The 19,605-nt window shown below is 53.3% G+C and overlaps 1 protein-coding gene across 16 annotated transcripts; it reads right to left on the bottom strand.

Annotated features, from left to right (window-relative positions):
* Nucleotides 1–951: 951 nt before the first annotated feature.
* On the bottom strand, nt 952–15,850 carry Mthfsd (methenyltetrahydrofolate synthetase domain containing). 16 transcript variants are annotated; one of them, XM_060391857.1, is made up of 9 exons: nt 14,682–15,749; nt 14,418–14,521; nt 13,074–13,187; nt 11,991–12,104; nt 10,389–10,479; nt 8,998–9,110; nt 8,711–8,836; nt 6,198–6,642; nt 952–1,095 (listed from the first exon to the last, which is right to left on the bottom strand). In XM_060391857.1, the coding sequence occupies exons 1-8, from the start codon at nt 14,713–14,715 to the stop codon at nt 6,202–6,204; spliced, it is 1,137 nt and encodes a 378-aa protein (XP_060247840.1). In that variant the 5' UTR covers nt 14,716–15,749; the 3' UTR covers nt 952–1,095; nt 6,198–6,201. The 16 variants fall into 16 exon arrangements, with proteins under 16 accessions (XP_060247840.1, XP_060247838.1, XP_060247853.1 ...); XM_060391855.1 differs by lacking the exon at nt 952–1,095 and adding an exon at nt 3,200–3,468; XM_060391870.1 differs by lacking the exon at nt 952–1,095 and adding an exon at nt 3,200–3,468 and having other exon boundaries at nt 6,483–6,642.
* Nucleotides 15,851–19,605: the final 3,755 nt, after the last annotated feature.

Below are 19,605 nucleotides of genomic sequence, written 5' to 3'. Positions count from 1 at the left end.
CCCTGAAAAAGGACAACTTGTCTGTCTTTGGGAATGTGTTCTGGAAGCAGGTTCTAGATGGGCACAGGATGGGTTTCTGTGAGACAGTGGCCTGACAGGCCCCGGCTGCCACTGGAACCCCAGCACCAGCTCCAGTTGCTTGGGTCACAAAGCTAGGCTTGTGGGAAGGCAGGCAGCAAGCGGGACACAGTGGTAGGGTAACCCCCAGGAGGGCACAGCAGGCCGCACTTTGTGGTGTCACTCCAGGGAGAGAGCTCAAGGTTGGGGACCTCTTGAAAAGAGGGAACCTGGGCTCCCACAGAAGAAGCACGGAGCCTACCCTCGGATTTTTGTCTCGGGCTATTTCTCCTGAGGAGACAGCGCCACCTGCTGTCCATTTCTCACAGTTCCTGTTAGAAGGACGGAAAATGGGTTTTGTGAGCCCATAGGCATTTGTGCCCAGATGCGTTTCCCTATTTCAGACCCTATGACCTCAGTTTACGGGAGGTGGGCTGTTTTTGTTGGAAGTTGAACTAATTATCTTCTTTCTAGTTACAGAAACAATAGGGCTTCAGGAAAATGAACTTCAGAAAAGTGGATGGTTAAATGACTTCCTGTCCCATCAGGCAGCTTTGCTGGGCCCAAAACACATACCCTGCACATAGGGACCCCATGCCTTCCACCCCCCCAGAAGCTGATAATGGACACTGGGGATCCCAGCCCCTGGGTGGAGTTACAGACCTCATTCTGCTCTTCCTTTGTTTTCTTCCCTCCTGTGATGCCAAGTATTCCGTGTGTCTCGAAAGAGTTAACTGATGAACTGAGGCACAGAGAAGGCGAGCCCCTGCCTGAAATCACACAGCTAGAACACACTGCCAACCCCGCCCCACCCTCCGGGTGGTGTGTGGCTCTGACTGAGGATTCTTCAACCGCTAAATGTTCTCTGTGTTCTGACAAGCTGCTGTGGCTTCCGGTTGGCCGAGGCTCTGCTTGCGGCAGGTTGGCGTTCCCCTGGGGACAGCCTTTTTCCATTGGGCAGGGCCAGGCTCCAGTGCTCCAGCCTCTGGCCTGAGACCCCTCTCTGGAAAGCTGCTCCTGATGGTGGGTTTGTCGGGCCTGCAGGTGGGAGTGATGTCAGAGTTAGCCACAGCTCAGCACCTCCAGGCCAGCGCTTAGGGCTTCCAACCACCAAAGTATGGAGCACCCACGCCACACAGACACACAGCAGCTCCCCTTTCAGCCTTATGAGATTTATGGTCCTGGGAAATAAAGGGCTCCATTCACAGCACGCAGCAAGGAGCCAGGACCGCAGCTCCTTACTTGAATCTGCTTGTCTGAACGTCTCTGTGGCTGTCCCCAGGAAAAACCTTGGGTGACCCAGACCTTCTAGAGAGCTCGGCAGCACAGGAGGGATCCGCAAGAGCTCCAGAGTCCTTGGGACCTGCATTGTGGCCACAGGAGCACTAGAGGGGCAGGGTCCACAACCTAGAGGTGAGAGGGTTGAACTGGTAATGCAGGACGTGCCCAGCACAGTGGGTGACCCTGACACCCAGGCCACACACCCAAGTCCCTGTTTCTTCTGTTGCAGGAAGACCTGTGTCAGCTCACAGGGGAGGGCTGATTTTTCTCTCCTGCCAAGTGGCCCTGGCTTGACCCTGCTCCCTGGGGGTAAAGAGCGACTTGGCTCAGCTCCTGGGCCCTCGGCTGCCTGAGGGACCTACCTGCAGTAGTGATGAAGGTAAGGATAAATCTTCTGTCTACCCTATGAATTGCCGCTCTTCAGAGGAAATATTGATCTATACTCTAATACATCATTTATGGGTGCCTGTCATTATCTGTGACAGTGTGTGAAACTACACAATTGATGACTTAGGAAGCAAATACTTGCCCCAAGTTTAGTGGCTGCAAAGTGTAAGTCATGAGGTGCCTCAGTGGAACCAGCTCTTCATGGCTCCTCCCCCTAGCTCAGGATACCTTCTGAAATGGCACACCATCTTTGCAAATGCTGGGTGGCTGATCGGCTCCAGGGGCAGCTCAGCATTGTCATTGCATGGGGCTGATCTCCAGATGACAAGCCAAACATGGTGTGACTTTAGTCAGATTTGGGGAATGGCTTCTGGTGGGGAGGGCTGGAGGTTGCACCAAACTCCAAGCTCCCTGAGCACTTCTGGTTCTTGGGAGAATGAAGAGAGTGCCTTTCCCCCAACCCAGGGAAAGGGAGTTCAGAGTGTAAGCAAGGTCAAAGGGCCAGTACCGACTAAGGAGGGCTGAGGACCTCAGGTTGGTTGTCACCCACACTTCAGTCCTTATATGTGGGTCTACTTTGCAGAAAGGCTTTGGTGCTTTAAAATTTTAAGTGACTTGTGGTAGGAGGAGGCAGTCTCTATGAGATTGAGGCCAGCCTGGTCTACAAATGAGTTCCAGGACAGCCAGGGCCACACAGAAAAATCCTGTGTCTCAAAAAACAAAACAAAAAATAAATACATAATACAACTGATGTTCTCTTTGTCTTAGGGTATGTGTTCTATTATGGGGTGCTAGTCACAGGGCCCACATAAAGGTACATGGAACACAGCTGCCTCCTTGATTGGGAGCAGGGGCTGTGAGAACAGCGGGGGGACCCAGGGAAGGTGGCATCAGGCTCAGGGGTCTGAGATTTGGGGGGGGGGGTAACAGTAGGCCCAGGACTAAAAGGCAAGCCTGTGTCTTGGCCCCTTCTACAAAGACAGAAAACTGCATCTCAGGCCACAGAAGATCATTAGGCCTATGCCCTTAAATGTGTATTTTCACAGGTTTGGCCGTCCAGAGTGCTGGAATGGACTTCGAGTGTTATGTGTGCCTGGTGGACAGACATCCCTAATGTGACAGCTAATTTTACGTCAACTTGACACAAACTGGAGTTGTTTTGGAAGCTGCTATTTTACATCAACTTGCTACAAGTTTGAGTTATTTTGGAAGCAGAACCTCAATTAAGGAGACGTCCCCACTAGATTAGCTTGTGGGCAGCTTCTGCTGTACTTTCTTGACTGATGGCTGACAGGGGGAGCAGCTCACTGTGGGCGGTTCCACCCCTAGGTTGGAAGTCCTGGCTTCCACAATAATGCAGGCTTAGGGAGTCCTGAGCAGCAGCCCTCCATGGTCTCTGTACTGTGACTTGCATTCTCCAACGACAGACTGTGACAAGGAAGTATAAAACAAATTAAAGCCTTTCTTCCTCAAGTTGCTTTTGGCCGTGGTATTTTATTACAGCAGCAGAAGCCCAAAGCTATGTGAAGTGACCCCTGAGGCTCAGCAGCCTCTTCTCTGTCATTTTTCCTTCAACCCGTCTCTCCTCACAATGACCACTGCTGCTCTGGCCTCTCCCGGGGGCATCCTGGCTCCTGTGGGAAGTGCGACTTCACCGTGACTGGCTGCAGGACAGGAGGAGATGACAGCAGCATCACCTGGAACTGGGAACCTTGGACTCAAACCTCATCTCCAAACCAGGGCCTAGAATCACACAGAGAAGCCAGCATGAGGAAGGCCACTGCCTGTGGTTCCTCTGCCAGCCCACTTCATTCTGCTTACACGTTTGTATGTGCGAGAGCGTGTATTTGGAGGAGACCAGAGGTCAACCTCGGTTGCCCTCCGCTCTTGCAAAGGGCAACTCCTGAGCATTTGCTTGCAAGGCTCCCTGAGAAGCTTCTACTAGGATCCCACTGGCCGTGTTGGAACTGAGAAGTCTCTCTGCAGATCTGGAGCAGCTTTCCGTTCACGTAGAGGAGCCTGAGCTGCTCATCGGCTACTGGTCCAACTACTTGTGATTTTTACTGCTGTTGTGTGTACATGCGTGACTCCACTGCCATGCGTGCAGCACCCCACGGAGGCCAGATCCCTGTAGCTGTGAGCTTTGTGGTGGGAACTCAACTCAGGTCTCCTGGAGGGGCAGTAAGGGCTCTTCAGGGCTGAGCCACCTCTCTAGCCCATGCTGTTAGACTCTAAAGCCTAACTGATGCTGGGGAGCCACTGGTTTTTAACGTCCTGAATTAACTAGCTTCTCATCACTATGAAGATGTCCAGCTTCAGGCAACAGGCTGTCACGCAGGAAGCTGAAGCTCTGCTCTCACTGGGCTAGCCAGGACACAGGGCAAGCATACACAGGAAGAGGCCGGTGTTGGCTAGTTTTATGTCAACTTGGCCCAGGTTAGTCATCTGAGGGGAGGGAACCTTCACTGAGAAAATGCCTTCAGTAAGCCTGGGCTATAGGCAAACCTGTAGAATATTTTCTTAGCGATTAATGGGGGAGGGCTCAGACCATCTTAGGCGTGGTCATCCCCAGGCTGGTGGTCCTGGGATCTGTAAGAAATCAGGCTAAGCAAGCCAGTAAGCAGTAACCCTCCAGGGCCTCTGCATCAGCTCCTGCCTCCAAGTTCCTGCCCAGAGTTCCTGTCCTCACTGCTGTTGATGAACAGTTAGATGGAAATGTGGGTGAAATAAACCCTTTCCTCCCCAAGCTGCTTAGATCTTTGCCGCTGCCTCCCCCAAGGGCTGGGATCACAGGTGTGCGCCACTGCTCCTAGATTGGTGCTTCATGACAGCAGCAGTAGCTGTAAGACAGCCAGGGTGGGACCCAGCCCTGGGGACCCATTTCTCCCAAAGAGCCACCCTCCTGCCCAAGCCCCTGCCACTGGTGAAGACAGATACCATGTGGGTGGAAAACATGGAGGGACCCCAATTCCTGCAGCAACAGACTTCACCACATCATCACCTGACAAAAGCTTTCTGTCCATTTTTCCTTTGCGTGCCATACAATCACAGTGGCAAAGAATGCAAAGACTGTCATCTGTGGCTCCCCGGCCACCTGGAGAGCCAGCCCTCAAAGGTATTCTGGGAGGGTACACCCTGCAGCGCTGACCCAGGCTTAGACTGCAGGCACACGGGCATCAGTGTTAGATCACTTCACACAAACACTCAAGTGGCTCAGGTTGCATGTCAACATTTGAATTACTCTGGCCACAGTGACAGGAGGCCCACGCCATCTGGGTGACGTGAGTGCTCACTTGACTGGAGTCAGGTTTGGCTGACTTCTGGGTGAGGGTCACCTCCCCACTTCCCAGCTCTGACAGACAGCTCACATAACATGGATTTCCTAAGTCGCTCATGCCCTGCTGGTCTGCAGCAGGAGGGAACAGACTGCTCCCTGCTGCTAATGTGAAGCCGCTGTCGCCCTGGGAACACCAGTGTCAGAACAGACACAAAGGGCAGGAAAGGACCTGAATGCAGGCAGAGCCCTGACAAAAGCAGGGCAGGGTGAGGACGGGGTGGCCAGTGGCTGTACTGGGGAGGAGTGGGAGGGTCGGCCAGGCCAGAGACCAGGGCAGCTCGAGGCCTGCTTTCTGCGTCCAATACCTGTGATAACTTGGAAGAGGTAGTTATGGAACTACCAGTTTTCTAAGGCTGGGTTACTGTAAAAGGACATGTGTCACAAGTTTTTTTTTCTTTAATACTGAGCAAGGCCTGCCCTTCTGGAGCAAAGGACAATGCTAACAGACAGTGGGGAAGATCCACTGGTAAAAACAAGAAACTTCTCAGGCATGCGTATTTGCACAGAATAAACTCTCCACCTAAATGCTTATTTTGACTATTCCCCTAGGATGAATGGCAGGAGTGCTTCTGGGAAAAGCAGCGGCAGCCCCCATCCTCCTCTCATCCTCACCCGAGGGACGGCGAGGCCCTAAGCCTGTTGAGTTATAACTGTGCAGCCTGGGAAGACATGATCACGCACTTGCACAACACAGGGTTCCAGGAACTTGAGGTCTGTGTTCTCTGCCTGTGGAATCCCCTCCCCACTCCAGTTCTGCTGGGCTGGGGGTCTCCAATGGTCCCAAGGCTCTGCCACCTGCTCTTGACCCCGACCCTGCCAGGGCCTCTTCTCCGCAGGCCTCTGTTCACTGTCTCCCGCATCCTAAAATCGGGTCTCCGTTCTCCACCCCTTGTCCCTGCTGCTCTGCCCCTAAACCTTCCGTACCCACAGAGCACCACATGGACTTCACGAGAACCAGAACGGGTCAGAGCTCGCAGCATCCCGAGTGTCGTCAATGTTGCTTGCTACCATCCCTGCTCACTAAAAGTGCAGCCTCTTCCTAAGAAGGACAGAGCCGAGGCCTCACACAGCAGCAGGTCATCAATGGCAAACTGTCACATGCCAGAGACATCCAAACAACAGAACGGCTACTAACCAGGTCATGTATCCCTCTGTTGTGCCACCGTCAAGGCATTGGCACCCAGATGTAGGCCCTGCAGGAGCGTGACAGCCTGCTGGGCAGCAGCCGAGTCTGCGTAGTGTAGCATGGCCCTGCGCTGTGGCCCCTGCCAGGTAAGCCTCAGGGGCGCTGCCCCCAGCTCCTGGAGGGCTCTCTTCAGCTCACGCACACGAGCATTGTAGGGCAGGTTTCCCACATACACAGTGGCGGCTAGTTGTGGCTCCAACCTCTGCAGGGAGCTAGGGGACCCTCCCCGGGAACCTGCTTGTGACTGTGGTATATCCTGGGGCCTCTTGACAGAGCTTGGAGCTGGGTGCCGGCTGCCAGGCTCAGCTTGAAGAGTGACATCCTTCCCAGCCCGCCTCTCTCGCTCACGGAGGCTCCTGAGCACTGGAATTTTCGTAAGCATCTCACAGCTGACCTAAAAGAGAAAGCAGCTTCAGTTGGCTTGGGGTGGCCCGGAGGTAGTCTCGGCCAGGAAGTCTGGCAGTGCAGCACAGCACACGCACAGAAGGATGCTGAAGGGTCCAGATCAGTGTCTGGGAGGTTAGAATCCACTGCATGCTCAACTTTATTCTGTGATGCTGGGGTGAAGCACAGCGCCTCAACAGGCTAGGTAAGCATTCTACCACTGGGCTACAGCCCAGCCATTTCTTTTTATTTTAAGACAAGGCCTCATCGTATTGTCCAGGCTTGTCTGGATATCAAACTTCCTCCTGCCTCGGCACCCAGAGTGCCAGGATAATAAGCCTGTAACACCTGGCCTGGATTCCACTGCTTAACAGAAAGCCACCAACCTGCGGCTCTGACCCCGTGCCAGCCTGAATGCAATCCCGACACCGAAGTTGTCCAGATTGGCCCTCCATGTGCCACAGTGAGGGTGGAACAGCCTCTATGTTCCTGGAGGTCCAGGAAGCAGAAACAGCTGGGACTCCAGAAGAGGCTTCTGCAGTCACTGGTATTAACACAGGCCACAGAGGACAATTCCCTGCCTACCTCCAGGAGAGTGCGGGCTTCTACTGTGCCTGTGACAGTCGTTTCCATGCCCAGGAGCACCTCTGGGGTCACACTGAGGCTGGCCCTGCACACACAGCCAGGCTGGTCTGACACTGAGTATGACTCAGGTAGCACCCTCTAGCAGAGGGTCACAAGCTGCTCATTGAGCTCGGTGCCAGCCTTTGGGGAGCTGCACAGGACACCAACATCCCGGCAGCCTGCAGAGACAGTGGAAGCCAGATCACCACGGGGAACCATGTGCCTTCGAGGATGAACCAGGTGCCTGATTCCTGTGTGCAAGCACAGCTGGCAACTTGAGGACCACGAGGACCATGGCACTATCAGCAGCCAGCTTTCGGGTGTACTTTTGCTGGCAGGCTCAGCCAGAACAACTGCGCCTGCACCAGGCCAGGACCTGCTTGGTCCTTTCTGACACTTCTCATCCCTCAGAGACAACTTTCTCCTTTCTTTGGGTGCCACAGAGGAGGCACACAAGCAGTACTGAGAGAACAACCATGGCTCCATGGCAGAGTTTCTACAGTACACGCATCAGGTCAGCACTCAGGTTGAGGTTGCTTTCCTACGAAGCCGAGCGGCTCAGGAGCCGCCATGATGGCATCTCCTGATGCTCAGGCTACTGTGCAGCGAGGTGTCACTTCTCTCTAGAGCAGCCTGTTTTGAGTAGAGAGTGATGACACCCAGCAGGGCTTGGCCCACTTCTTCACAATTCCTAACCCCACTGGCTCTGGCATTTCCCATCTGCTCATGTGAGTGCTTGCGGAACGAGGTTGATGTGGCTGCCAAGGCTGACAGGGAGCCTGTTTTTCCTAGCTGGCAATTAGAAATGGTCATTACATTCTGTCAACGTGCCACACGAAATAAAAACTCTACTTGCTAATCAAACAATCAAAAAAATAACATTTTTCAAGCTCTGTAACTAATCCTATCCTCCAAAAATTATAATGTAGATTTCATTTTCACATGTCAATCACCTACAAGTTTATAATCCTTTATGAGGGCTGGCAGTGTAGGCTTGTAATCCTGGCTACTTGAGGAGCCTAGACAGGGAATAATGCCTCCAACATAAATAAACAAAATAAATAAACAAAGGAGCAGGAGGCAGCTCAGTGGCAGAGTGCGCGCCCAGCATCACAGGGCTGTGACTCCAACCCACACAACTGCACAGCCGACAAACTGAAAGCCCTCCGGCTCCGGTGGCCCCAGTCCCTGGGAACGACACCCAAGGCTGACCTCTGGCTTGCACACCTGCACAAACATGAACACACACTGGAAAACACCGATAAAGGAGCCACAGCGCAATGACCCTTCCATCACTGGGCTCAAGGGAGACTCTAGGCCTCAGCCTGAAGATGTGACTTCACCATTCCCATTTCCACATAATGCTCATGTCTAGCCACAAAGGACAGTGGACAGGGGTAGGAACACTATGAGGACCACTGCAGTAGGCCGAGTCAGCCATGGTGATGACCCACCTTGGCCCACATGATCCCTGTTGGCTTTGGGCGAGCACAGCCTGTAGCAAGGACCCTGGTGGGGGTGATGATGTAGTCAACAGTGAGGTCGTGGTCCTCCAGAAGAGACTCAGGGATGTCAACGACCTGGACAGGGTGAGGAGCTGACAGTCAGGTTGCAGCAGGGCCCAGCGGGAACTGAGCAAGTAGACAGATGCTCTTCAGCAGGGTAGCAATCACCACCTCTCACAGCAGGTGGCTCCTAGAACAGCTGGCAGGGGCACCGATGACACACCTGCAGCCCGTACCTGGCAGTCGTGGACAATAGTGACCACTGGTGTCCCCTTGTGCACAGCTCCCATTGACACCATCATGGCGTATTCAAGATCAGCATAGCCTTCTCCCTTCCCAATCCGCCAGCCTAAGAGAAAAGGCAGGGGCACAGCAGAAGTGGGGGCCTGTCAGGCCTCTGTGGAAAGGACGGATCCCAGTGTTCCTGCTGTCCGCAGCAACCCACAGCGGCCCTGGAATATGAGCCCACAGAGCCAAACACTGAAAGCGCACAGTGAGGGAACGACCAAGCTCACACAGTGAAGAGCAATGACAGGGCCACGTTCCTGTGTGAAAACAGAGAAGGGAGCTCTGACTCGAAGGGCAGGTGCTCTGTCTGCCTGAAAAGCCAGGTGCAGTGGGGACACTGGGCGCAGCTGGGCTTCGCGGCCACAGGCCCATGCAGGCAGAAGCACAAAGGACAGCGGTCAGCAAGCAGTAATGGCTTTCGGCTCCCAGCCTGCACCTGGGCTCTCCTTGCCTGGAGTCTGGGTGCCGCCACAGCCCAGCCTAGGAGGAAGCATGCCGCCAAGGTGCCTCCCTAGGCCTCACATCTGCCTGAGCTCCTGACAGGCAGAAATGTGCATGCGAAGGAATGAGCTGAAGACAATGGGCAGCCGACAGCGACAGCATGGGTAGGCCACACGGCCGGGGGAGAGCTGAGGGAGACAGCATGACAGCATGCACAGGCCACACAGCCAGGGGTGAGCCGAGGGAAAGGCAGTGAAAAGGCAGGCAGGAGGCCTCACCAGTGCATCCAGCCTTCCTAACGCTGCAACCCTTTAATACACAACCTCATGTTGTGGTCACCCCAACTGTACAATTATTTTCCTTGTTACTTAGTAACTGTAATTTTGCTACTGTAAATATCTGATATGCAGGATATCTGATATGTGATCCTTGTGAAAGGGTGGTTCATCCCCACACGAGTTATGACCCACAGGCTGAGAACCACTGACCCACACAGAGGCACACATGCATGTCCTGTGGGGATCGGGAAGGAGGTGGACATGGGCGGGAACCTGAGGGAGGAAGACTTTGAGTCTGAGGCCAGCAACACTGTCTTTAAAAACCAAAACTAAAGGCAGGGAGAGATCATGGCTGGTTGTCAGCCTGCTGAAAGTTCATGCTGGGTAATTCCAACCCACGGCCGGCCTCCGTGCATGCTATGAGGGTGTCCAGGCTGCCCTAGTTGAGCTGTGAGACCCAGTCACTGTTATGGCACTCAGCACGATGTGAAATGACTAAACAGGATACGGCCTGTGGAGGAGACTGGCAAAGGCTGAAGTCAGGCTCTCAGTGGAGACTGGCAAGGGAAGGATGCCCAGGGCAGCTCTCGGAGCGTCGGGACAGCCTATCTCTAGCTTACCTTTCTCAGACACAGCCACAGATCCCACTACGACTAAATCCACTAGGACGCTGGCATCCAAGCCCACAGGGACGCTGAAGTTCCGGACGCCCTGTGAAGGGAGATGGAGGCTGAGCTCACGGCCTCAGACAGGGCAGAGCAGGTGTGGCTCCCACACCCCTCTACCGGAGGCAGTGCCCTGGACAGCAAGTCCCAAGGACAATCTGGAGGCGAGTCTCCTACAGTTCCTATCCTAGGAACAGGACCAGAGGGAACTGAACACAGACTCAGAGAGCACCAGAGGCAGAGCGGGTGGAGCCACACACAGGCAGGGCAGACCCAGGCCAGCCACAGGAGCTTCGGGCTCCTCACAGCGTGGGGATACCAGGACGATTGCTAGAAATGAGGCTGCAGGAGGCTGTGCCCTGTAAGCCGGACACAGTCAGTACCTTTCATGCGAGCACCCCTGCTTCTGGAAATTTGCCTCCAGTAAGCCCACTTGTCCTGACCGTCAGAAGCCTGTACAGAAGTGTGAAAGGACTGTACCTGTGTAGCGGTTGGAGACCTGGTAAGGTCAGGGTGGGTCTGCCTGGAGCACAGCACAGGGTCTGCTGGAGCCCAGCGCCGTCCCGCTCAGTGGCCTTGGGACTGGGCTCCTCCCTGCCTGAGCTGGGCTCAGGATAGACCACCGCCCTGTCTCTGAGTACCCTGTGCAGCGGCCTGGGATGGACCAGATTGTGATTCATCTCACTTCTTGTCCTTTTTAAATTATCTTTTCAATCTTTACCACTTTCTTTAATGCTGGATGGAATCCGGGCCTCACACATGCTGTGGACGGGCTCCAGTGAGCTGCCCTCCATCGCCTCAGAACAAAGGTTCTGAGGTGCAGTCTTGCTGTGAGGCCACAGCAGGCTTGGACCGGTGATCTTCCCATACCAGCTTGCCCAGTAGCCGATTTCAGGAGTGCACCACCAAATCTAACCCTGCCTACTGGCTCTGCTGCGTGTGCAGATTTCACCTTTATGACAGACTGTACACATTTCTGTACGCTCTAGCCAACTCTTTTTTTAATAAGAAAAGTCATGAGAAAATAATAAATAATTCAACTTTTACATAATAGACTTAAAGGAAAATCCCTTTAGAAGGAGTAAGTGAAATGACATGGGGTTTGTGGTTCTTTAAAAAGCTGCCAAATGTTATTTAATGTAAGATTCGAACCATGGTTCTCTAACACCTGAGTGTGTTTACAGACCAGCTTAGTTGGACTCTGAAGTGTCTGATGACAAGCAATCATGCTCTGTCAGCAGGACAACAACTGACAAGGGCTTCCAAGCCGGCTCTGCAAAGAGGGCCCAATCCTGCTTCAGCAAGCGTAGGTGCAAAGCATAAAACCTACCACAAGAGGGCGCCAGAGGACCAGGTGCTGGGTCTAAGCCACCTCTTGAATGAGCATTTCTAACCTTGCCAAACCATTCAGGTGATTTACTGGGAGGACAGAGCTGCTGAATACGCTAAGGCCGCTCTCATGGCTCTGTGTAACCTCCACGACGTTCTGTCTTACAATATGGGGATTCAGGAGAACGCCACTCCCCCTCCCCCCAGGACAGGGCTCCCAGCACTCACCTGGGAGGTGGCACATTTCCTCAGTGTGTCTTTGGTGGCTCCAGGGGGTGGTGTGATCTTGTTGAACAGTCCCGTCCTCAGTCTCGGGGTTGGGACCAGCAGTGTCTTTTTGCTCTTTGGGGGAGAAGGCAGTCATTCAACTACACAGCGGGCACATGTTCTCCCCACTGCGGAGGAAAGGGAATTTCCTCTAAGGAACCTGAGCATACCCCACTGCTTCCTCTCTCATGCCTTCCCTGAGGGCCACTGGGGACTGAAGGTGACGGTATGGGAGAGTCCATCCCCTGTGTACCCCTCCCCACCATCAGCAACAGTTCCCCACTGCTCCCTGCCGTCCTCACTGCTGTGTGGGGTGTCACTCTAATTCAAACATGGTTCACTGCCTGGGGAGTGAGGCTGACACAGCTGTGCTTTCAGAAAACCTCCCGGGGCCTCAGAGGCCAAGCACTGCTCAGCTTAGAGACAGAGTATTGCCCCAAATCAGTGCTCTCCCTGTGAGGACGAAGGCCGTAGGCTCTTCCTCACTGGACCATGTGGAAGGCCATGTCCCATCTGGCCGAGGCTTCTATCTGTACTGTGACAGCAGGAAGGGACAAGCCAGTCACTACACAGCCGCTGGCAGTCCCAGCTGGTTTCCAAAGCCCCCTGTGCCAGCAGCAGCACTGGCAGATGAGGCTCGGCTGAGCTACGGCAGTCACCACTTTACGTTAACCATGTCAGCTCTGCCTTTATTCAGTTTGTCCACTTTGGGTGTTATAATTGCTTAAGACTATGAGCATTAAAATGCACACCAGGTTCCCTCCTCACGCTGACTGTCCCTGAGAGGTCAATGCTGGGGGGTGCTCTCTTTTTTTTTCACAAGTGGCCCACACATTTATGCCCAGACTCTGCTGTATTTGGGAGAAAATGTATCAGATTTCTAACTGGGGACTTTTTTGTTTCAAGGAGTCAGAACATTGGCAATGTAGCAGAAGAAATGGCCTGTTGTGAATAGCAGTCATAGCACAGTCCACCGCATGCACTCCGTGGCTGCCTGGAAGTTGAACCCTCAGGAATGAGGGCAGCTTGGGAAAGTGGAGTTACCTGCAGCGCCAGGAACCGGACACCTTCCAGGGGCTTATCAGGATCCACTTTTATTTCCTGTGTCCCAGCAAAGACATCCAGGTCTCTGATGCTCTGGCAAGCCAGGTAAGAGCCCTAGTTAGGCAAAGACAGTGCTGCACTCACCTCCAGCACAAGAAAGCGGGCATTTCTCTGAGGAGCATCAGGATTGACTTTAATGGTTCTGGCCACACTGAAAGCGTGCAGCTGTGGGAAACGCTCCGCAGCACGAGAAGCGCCCTGTGTAAACGTGACCGCACGTCACTGCAAAGACACGGGCCAAGCAAGGCCGAGGCTTCACAGCCCAGCATAAACCCAGATTGAGGAGCCCAGATTCTCCCAACGAGACAGAAAGAGCACAGGATGGAAAGGGGCTAACCCAGAACTCAGTTTTTACTGAAAGGAAACTCTAAAAAGAGTACAAGTCCCAAGTGCAGAGTCTGAGGGATTTCCACAAGAGAAAGGAGCCCTGTAGGCATCGCCTAGGCAAGGAGGAGGCCTAGGGGTGCTTGACTCACTCCAGAGACCATGAGCTGACCCGATGCTTCCCACGCCCCTTTCCCTGAACTCCATGTCTACCTGTCTCCACAAAGCAGAGGAACAACTAAAACTACAGGGAAGCATGGTCTCCAGGGGCCCTGTGGTGCTGCCGGGTTCTAGGCCCATGAGGGCCTTGGTATGTCTTCACCAAGCACTTCAGATTTTTTCAAAAACACAAAGCAAAGACCACAAACCATGTTATGCTGCTGTCACACCCCATCTCTGTCTCTCTGTCTCTCTCTAGAAGACAGGGCCTCGTGTAGCCCAGCCAGGCCTCCAATTCACAATGTAGCTGTGGACGACTTTAAACTTGCCACCCTCCTGCCTCCATAGTCCCAGTGCCGAGGCCAGCCAGCACCTGGCTTACACTGCATCTTTCAGGCCAACTATTTTCCATGTGAACTATCAGTAATAGTCGTCTTGGGTTGATTTATCTTTTGAACAGTTAGGAAACTGAAGCCCAGAGCTGGTTGGGTCACAGTGCTGGGCTTCCCTCTGGGGCCTCCACAAGCCCTTCCATAGGTGGCTGAGGCAGGCCAGCTCTGTAAGCACTGGTAGCAGCCACAGTGCAACCCTTCCACTCCCACAGAGAGACCATGGCCCAATGGTTAACGGAGCAGGATGTATCAAAACACAAAGAGCCCTTCAGGCCCTCCTGACTCCACCTTCTGCTCACTGTGCCCCTAGAATCAGTCCCACCAGAAAGCAGTGGGGCTGTGTCACTGATTTCACTCCCCCCAGGAAGCGCCTGATCCCTTTCTAACAGCCCCGAGAACACTTCTGTACCTTAAAGTTGGGAATCCTGTGGTGAACGGGTCGGGGAAAGTCAGCTAAGTCATGGGATTCCATATAGTCCCAAATTCGTTCTCGGATGCTTTGCTTGGAGACACCTGCGACAACCAGGGACCATGACTTGCTGATAAAAAGCAATCCCGCAATGCGCGTGGCCACGTGGCTACCTGCTCTTGTGACACCGCTGCGACCAGCTCAAGGCGTCAGGTCTCTTTTAAGGGCAACAAAAACAGCAGTTTTCCCCTCAAGCCTCCTCACCAGTTGGGAGGAGCACGCATGCTCTGGCCTTCATTTCCGCTAGGAAAAGTGCAGACTGCAGACACGGCCGTGAAGTCGTGCTCTGTTCTCTGCAGGAACAGGGGCCCCTGCACACTCCGTAAGCACTCTCCTAACGAGCTACACACCTTTTTGATCCAGGGCACCACTGTTGCACGGATGGGACCCCAAATGCTCTTCCTTCAGACCCCAAGTAGAGAGGAGTGTGTGCCACCAGGTTTGGCTAGAAGGTGGTCTCTTAATTATTTAGTGGTGCACTGGGTCAAACTTGGGGCTCTAAGTGTGCTAAGCAAGCACCCTATCATTGAGCCACGTTTAAACTGCCCTTTTAAATCGTTAAACCTCACAAACGGTTAACAAGCCTGCCGTGGAGAAAGTACATTTGTCTTTGTTACTTATGGCCGGGCAGTGGTGGTGGCACAAGCGTTTTATCCCAGCACTTGTGAGGCAGAGGCAGGCGAATCTCTTGAGTTCAGGGCCAGCCTGGTCTACAGAGTTCCAGGACAGCTACACAGAGAAACCCTGACTCGAAGGAAACAAGATTGATTTATTATGGATGTGCACCGCCAGCAACTGCGGGGTGACGCATGCATGTGCCTACGGAGGTCAGATACCGGAGGGCACTGGGACCCTTCCCTTGGCATTAACTTTGAACCATCTCCTATGCTTGCTGGGACTGAACTCCGGTCCTCTGCTAGAGCAACAAGCGCTCTTAACCGTTGAGCTCTCTCCAGCCCCTTCTAAGTATCGTGGCATGAGAGCGTTGGCACCGACGGAGCCCACTGACCGGCAAGTGGGTGCTCTGCAAACTTTCCCGGCTGGTATCTGTGCTTCCTAGTTGTTTAAAACGCTTCGCAGCGTGGGACAGGGAACACGCTGGGCGAGAGTGCTCGACGCTGAGCGACACCCCAGCCCTGGCTGATTCTCCCTCCCGGCTGTCAGTCTTGCCATCACGGCCGTAACAGGCCGAGCCGTGTCCTCCCCGCGCCGTACTCACACCACGGGGACTACTGCGCCATCCTAGCCTCGGTTTCCCCCACTGCCCCTCTGTACCCCTCACCCGCCAGGGCCTCCATGACCGACACGTCACCGCGCGACGCCTTCGCAGAGTATCCCGGCGCGCTCAGTGACGTCAGACGCCTGCGCTTTGAACTGCGCCTGCGCACTGGACCTAGGTGCGCGCAGGCAGACAGACGCATGCGCAGGTGATGCTGTGGGCGGGGTTCCTGTTCTAGGTTCGGGGTCCCCTCTAACTGGCGACTTGGGGTTCCCAGCGGTAGCACCTGACGCCTTAACGGACCCGAGGCCGCCGCTGGAGCCGCCTTAGAACGCGGATGCCGTGGACTTCCTGGGGACACAACACACATGCATATGTCATATATGGAATATATATATCGCTTATAGGACGGACAAGATGGTTCAGAGGGTAAAGGCTCTTGCTGCGGAGGCTGACAACTTGAGTTCGATCATCCGGACCGACAGGGTGGAAGGAGAAAAGTGACTCCATTCTCTAAAGCTGTCTTCTGCCTTCCACATGCCGTGCACACACATACAAATACATAAGGCACGCCATAACATATACAAAGATGTATACACTCTTGTACTTACACTTGTAGAAACATCGCTTGAAATTCAAGGTTAGCAAAGAAACCTGTGGATAGGAGTGGATCTGAGACTCGGGACACTAGCTAAAATTTCCACCTTCCTGTGTCCCCCGAACAAAGAATTGTTCGGGGAACACGTGTGTGTGTGTGTGTGCGCGCGCGCACCCTCCAACACGTAGGTGCAGGTGGAGGTCGGGCAGCCTCGGGCTCTTGCTGTTTTTTGGCCACTGTACCTGCTAGTTTTCTGCTGTGAGTTTAACGGTGGCAGTAAAGAAATCGGCAAGATGTGGAGGTGCCTTAGTGGGAGGCCAAAGCTGCTCCGTGTTTGCGGGAAGTCACTATGCTGTGTGTTTGGAGCAGCTGAGTTGGCTAAGGATGCACAGTCTGTGGTAGGCGCCCAGTCCCTACCCTCCGCAGCCTCTGATGGGTTCTGCTGTGGGTTTGTTTTTGCAGCTCACCTTTCTTTGCACCCTGAAGAAACAAGGCTTCCCTGAACTGCTCCCTTCCTGTGAAAGGTGGCCTCTAGGCTGCCATCTTCATCCATTCTCCAGCCTCTCCAGCCGCTCAGTTTGTTAGCACTCTGCCCTTCCTGGCCACTAATCAGCGTCTCACGATGCAGTCCTGACTGGCCTGTAGCTTATCATGGAGATCAGGTTAGCCTTGAAATCACAGACCCACTTGTCTCTGCTTTCCAAGGGCTGGTATCAAGGACATGCACAGCCTCACCTGGCAGGAGTCAGTTTTTATTGTTTTTGTTTGTTTGTTTGTTTGTTTTGTTTTTTTTTTTTTTTTTTGACGTTCTAGGTCCACAGCAAAAGCCACAAGAGTTTCCATATGCTCCTCGTCTTGTGGAAGCCAAGCCTTTCCCATTGTCAACACCTCATGGTCACATGATCAGGCCGCACAGTCACCTTCCTGTCACCCTGGTACACAGCACTCCTGGTGGGGGGAGATAGTTTCCTGAGAAAGATGGAAGTCAGGGGAAGGGACAGTATTTCAGGAATGGGAAATGGGAACAAAATGAGAAGGGAAGAGAGCAAAATTGAATTTGGATCCAGCAGAGATGTGTTCTGGCTGAGAGCTGAAGGGGTGTGTGGACACTGGGATGAGTCAGCGCCTCACCATTAAGAAGCCAAAACATCACAGCTAGAAGGTACACAGTGGGGCTCAGGTAGGGCTAGGGGCTAGGGAAGCAGAAAGTCTAGGAATCTCTGTGATGCTTCAGGATTCCTGGGCTTGCCTAAGTGTAGATCCTCCCAAGGCAGGCTGGGCACAGATGGCTGCTGCCCAGAGCAGAACACCATGAAGAGCAGAGCAAGGAGAGGGAATCCCCAAGAGGAACATTCTAGTGTATCAGGAACTGGGCTTGTACTTAGAATTCCCCTAGGCTTGGTGTTTTCTCCTTCTCCTTTCCCTCCCCGCCTCCTTCTCTTCTTCCTCTTTCTCTTTTATTGAGATAAGAAAGCTCTACATAGTCCTAGCTGTTCTGGAATTCACTACGTAGACCAGGCTGACCTTGAACTCAGGGATCCATCTGATTGTGTCTTCCAAGTGCTGGGATTAAAGTCTTGAGCCACCACACTTGGCTGGTGTTTGCTTTTCTGCCCTCCACCTTCACCCGTGTTTCTTTTTCTTCTCTTCTTTCTCCCCCCTTTCCTCCTTTTCTTCCGCCTCTTCCAGCTCCTTTAGGTGTTTTGAGACAGTCTTACTCTGTCCTGGCCTTGAATATGCAATCCCCCTGCCTCAAGCAGGGGCAAGTGCTAGGATTACAGGCCAGCAACACCACCCCTCAGCTCGCATTTCCTTTCGGCTTTCTTGTGTATTTGTGGGAGTGTAGCCTCCTATGTGTGCATGTGTGATAAAGCTGCTGTCAACCTCGAGGGCCAGCCATGTTATTTTCTGATCTGCCCCCAGGAATCCTCCTGTACTCACCTCCCGGTGATGGATTTCCAACTGCACACCAACACCCGAAGATATTATTTATTTATGTATGTATGTGTTTATGTATGTATTTATTTAGACATGGGTGCTGCTTACAAGAGGCTGCTTACTTTGCAGCCTCAGCCCTTCCTTACTCCAAATGCCTTCTCACTGGAGCATGTCGCATGAAGGAGGGTACAGTGGTGTCCTGTCTAGTGTCCTCTGGTTTCTAAAATTGTCATTGCTGTGGGGGTATGTCCTCTGAGGAAGGACTGGGATGTGGGTTGTTGGCCAGCACCCCTGTGTGTGGACAATGGGCTACCTGGCCCTCTCTCATGTTCCTTCTTCCAGGAACCGGCCTACTCTCCTGAAGATGTCTCAGATTAAGCATGTTCCCCCTGGAAGTGGGCAGAACACCCCTCCCACAGATTTCAACGGTCATCTATTTATTTATTTTGGACTGTGAGACAGGACCTCAGTGCCCAGATCCACAAGGTTGAAGGAACTGACTTCTGACTCCTGAAAGATGCTCTTTGACCTCAGCACAGTCAACTTGGTACATGTTTCCCTACCCTCAAATAAATAAATGAAAACCAAAAGGGAAGACAGCCTAACAGCTGGAGGTCTAACCGCTTGAGGTCTAGCCTGCCCTACCGGCACCTCCTTCTGATGTGTGTGGGCTGGCAACAGATACAAGCGTATCCTACCAGACTGACATGTATGGCTGAGAAATGGAACAGGGTAAGGAGTGTGTGTATGTGCGTAGGGGCTGGCATGCAGGTGGTCCTCAATGGAGGCTTCGGAGGAGGTGGCTAGGGAGCAGGTACCTGAACTTGATGGACAGCCAAAGCCTCAGCAGGTGCAATGGGACTGAAAAGGGTCCCGACTGAAGCAGGTTGAAGGTGACCTTGGCCTTGTCACTCCTAAAGATAAAGAGAGTCCTGTGGTACAAGGTCAGCTTGACCCCCAGGGGTCCATTCTGCCCCTGCTCTACCCAGTCCTCCAGCATCTTATTGTCCCTGTGAGGTCCCAGTATCAATATTAGTGGCCACTTTGAGTCACCAGTCTGAATTGGGGGAGTTGAGTCTGGCTCACCTCCGAGCTCGGATTAGCTGGGAACCCTCAGTCCAGACACTGCAAATCCCAGACCAAATATCCACCTCCACATCATTTTCACTCCCAGCACCTTTTTCTCTCCTCACCCCTAGGAAGGGTATGCTCCTTTCTGACCTTCCAGTCCAGATCTGCAGGAGCCCATTTAGCCTGGAGGATGAGTCACAGGGGTTCACAACTTCATAGCTACTCATGGATGGAGTTTTAGAAAACCTCGGGAGAGTGGGAGCGAGGACGTTGAGAGTTTCTTGATGAACATTCTTCACTAA

Source organism: Meriones unguiculatus, chromosome 10 (assembly GCF_030254825.1).
Source record: "Meriones unguiculatus strain TT.TT164.6M chromosome 10, Bangor_MerUng_6.1, whole genome shotgun sequence".
Classification (NCBI taxonomy): domain Eukaryota; kingdom Metazoa; phylum Chordata; class Mammalia; order Rodentia; family Muridae; genus Meriones; species Meriones unguiculatus.
This window is presented reverse-complemented; position numbering and strand designations above follow the sequence as displayed.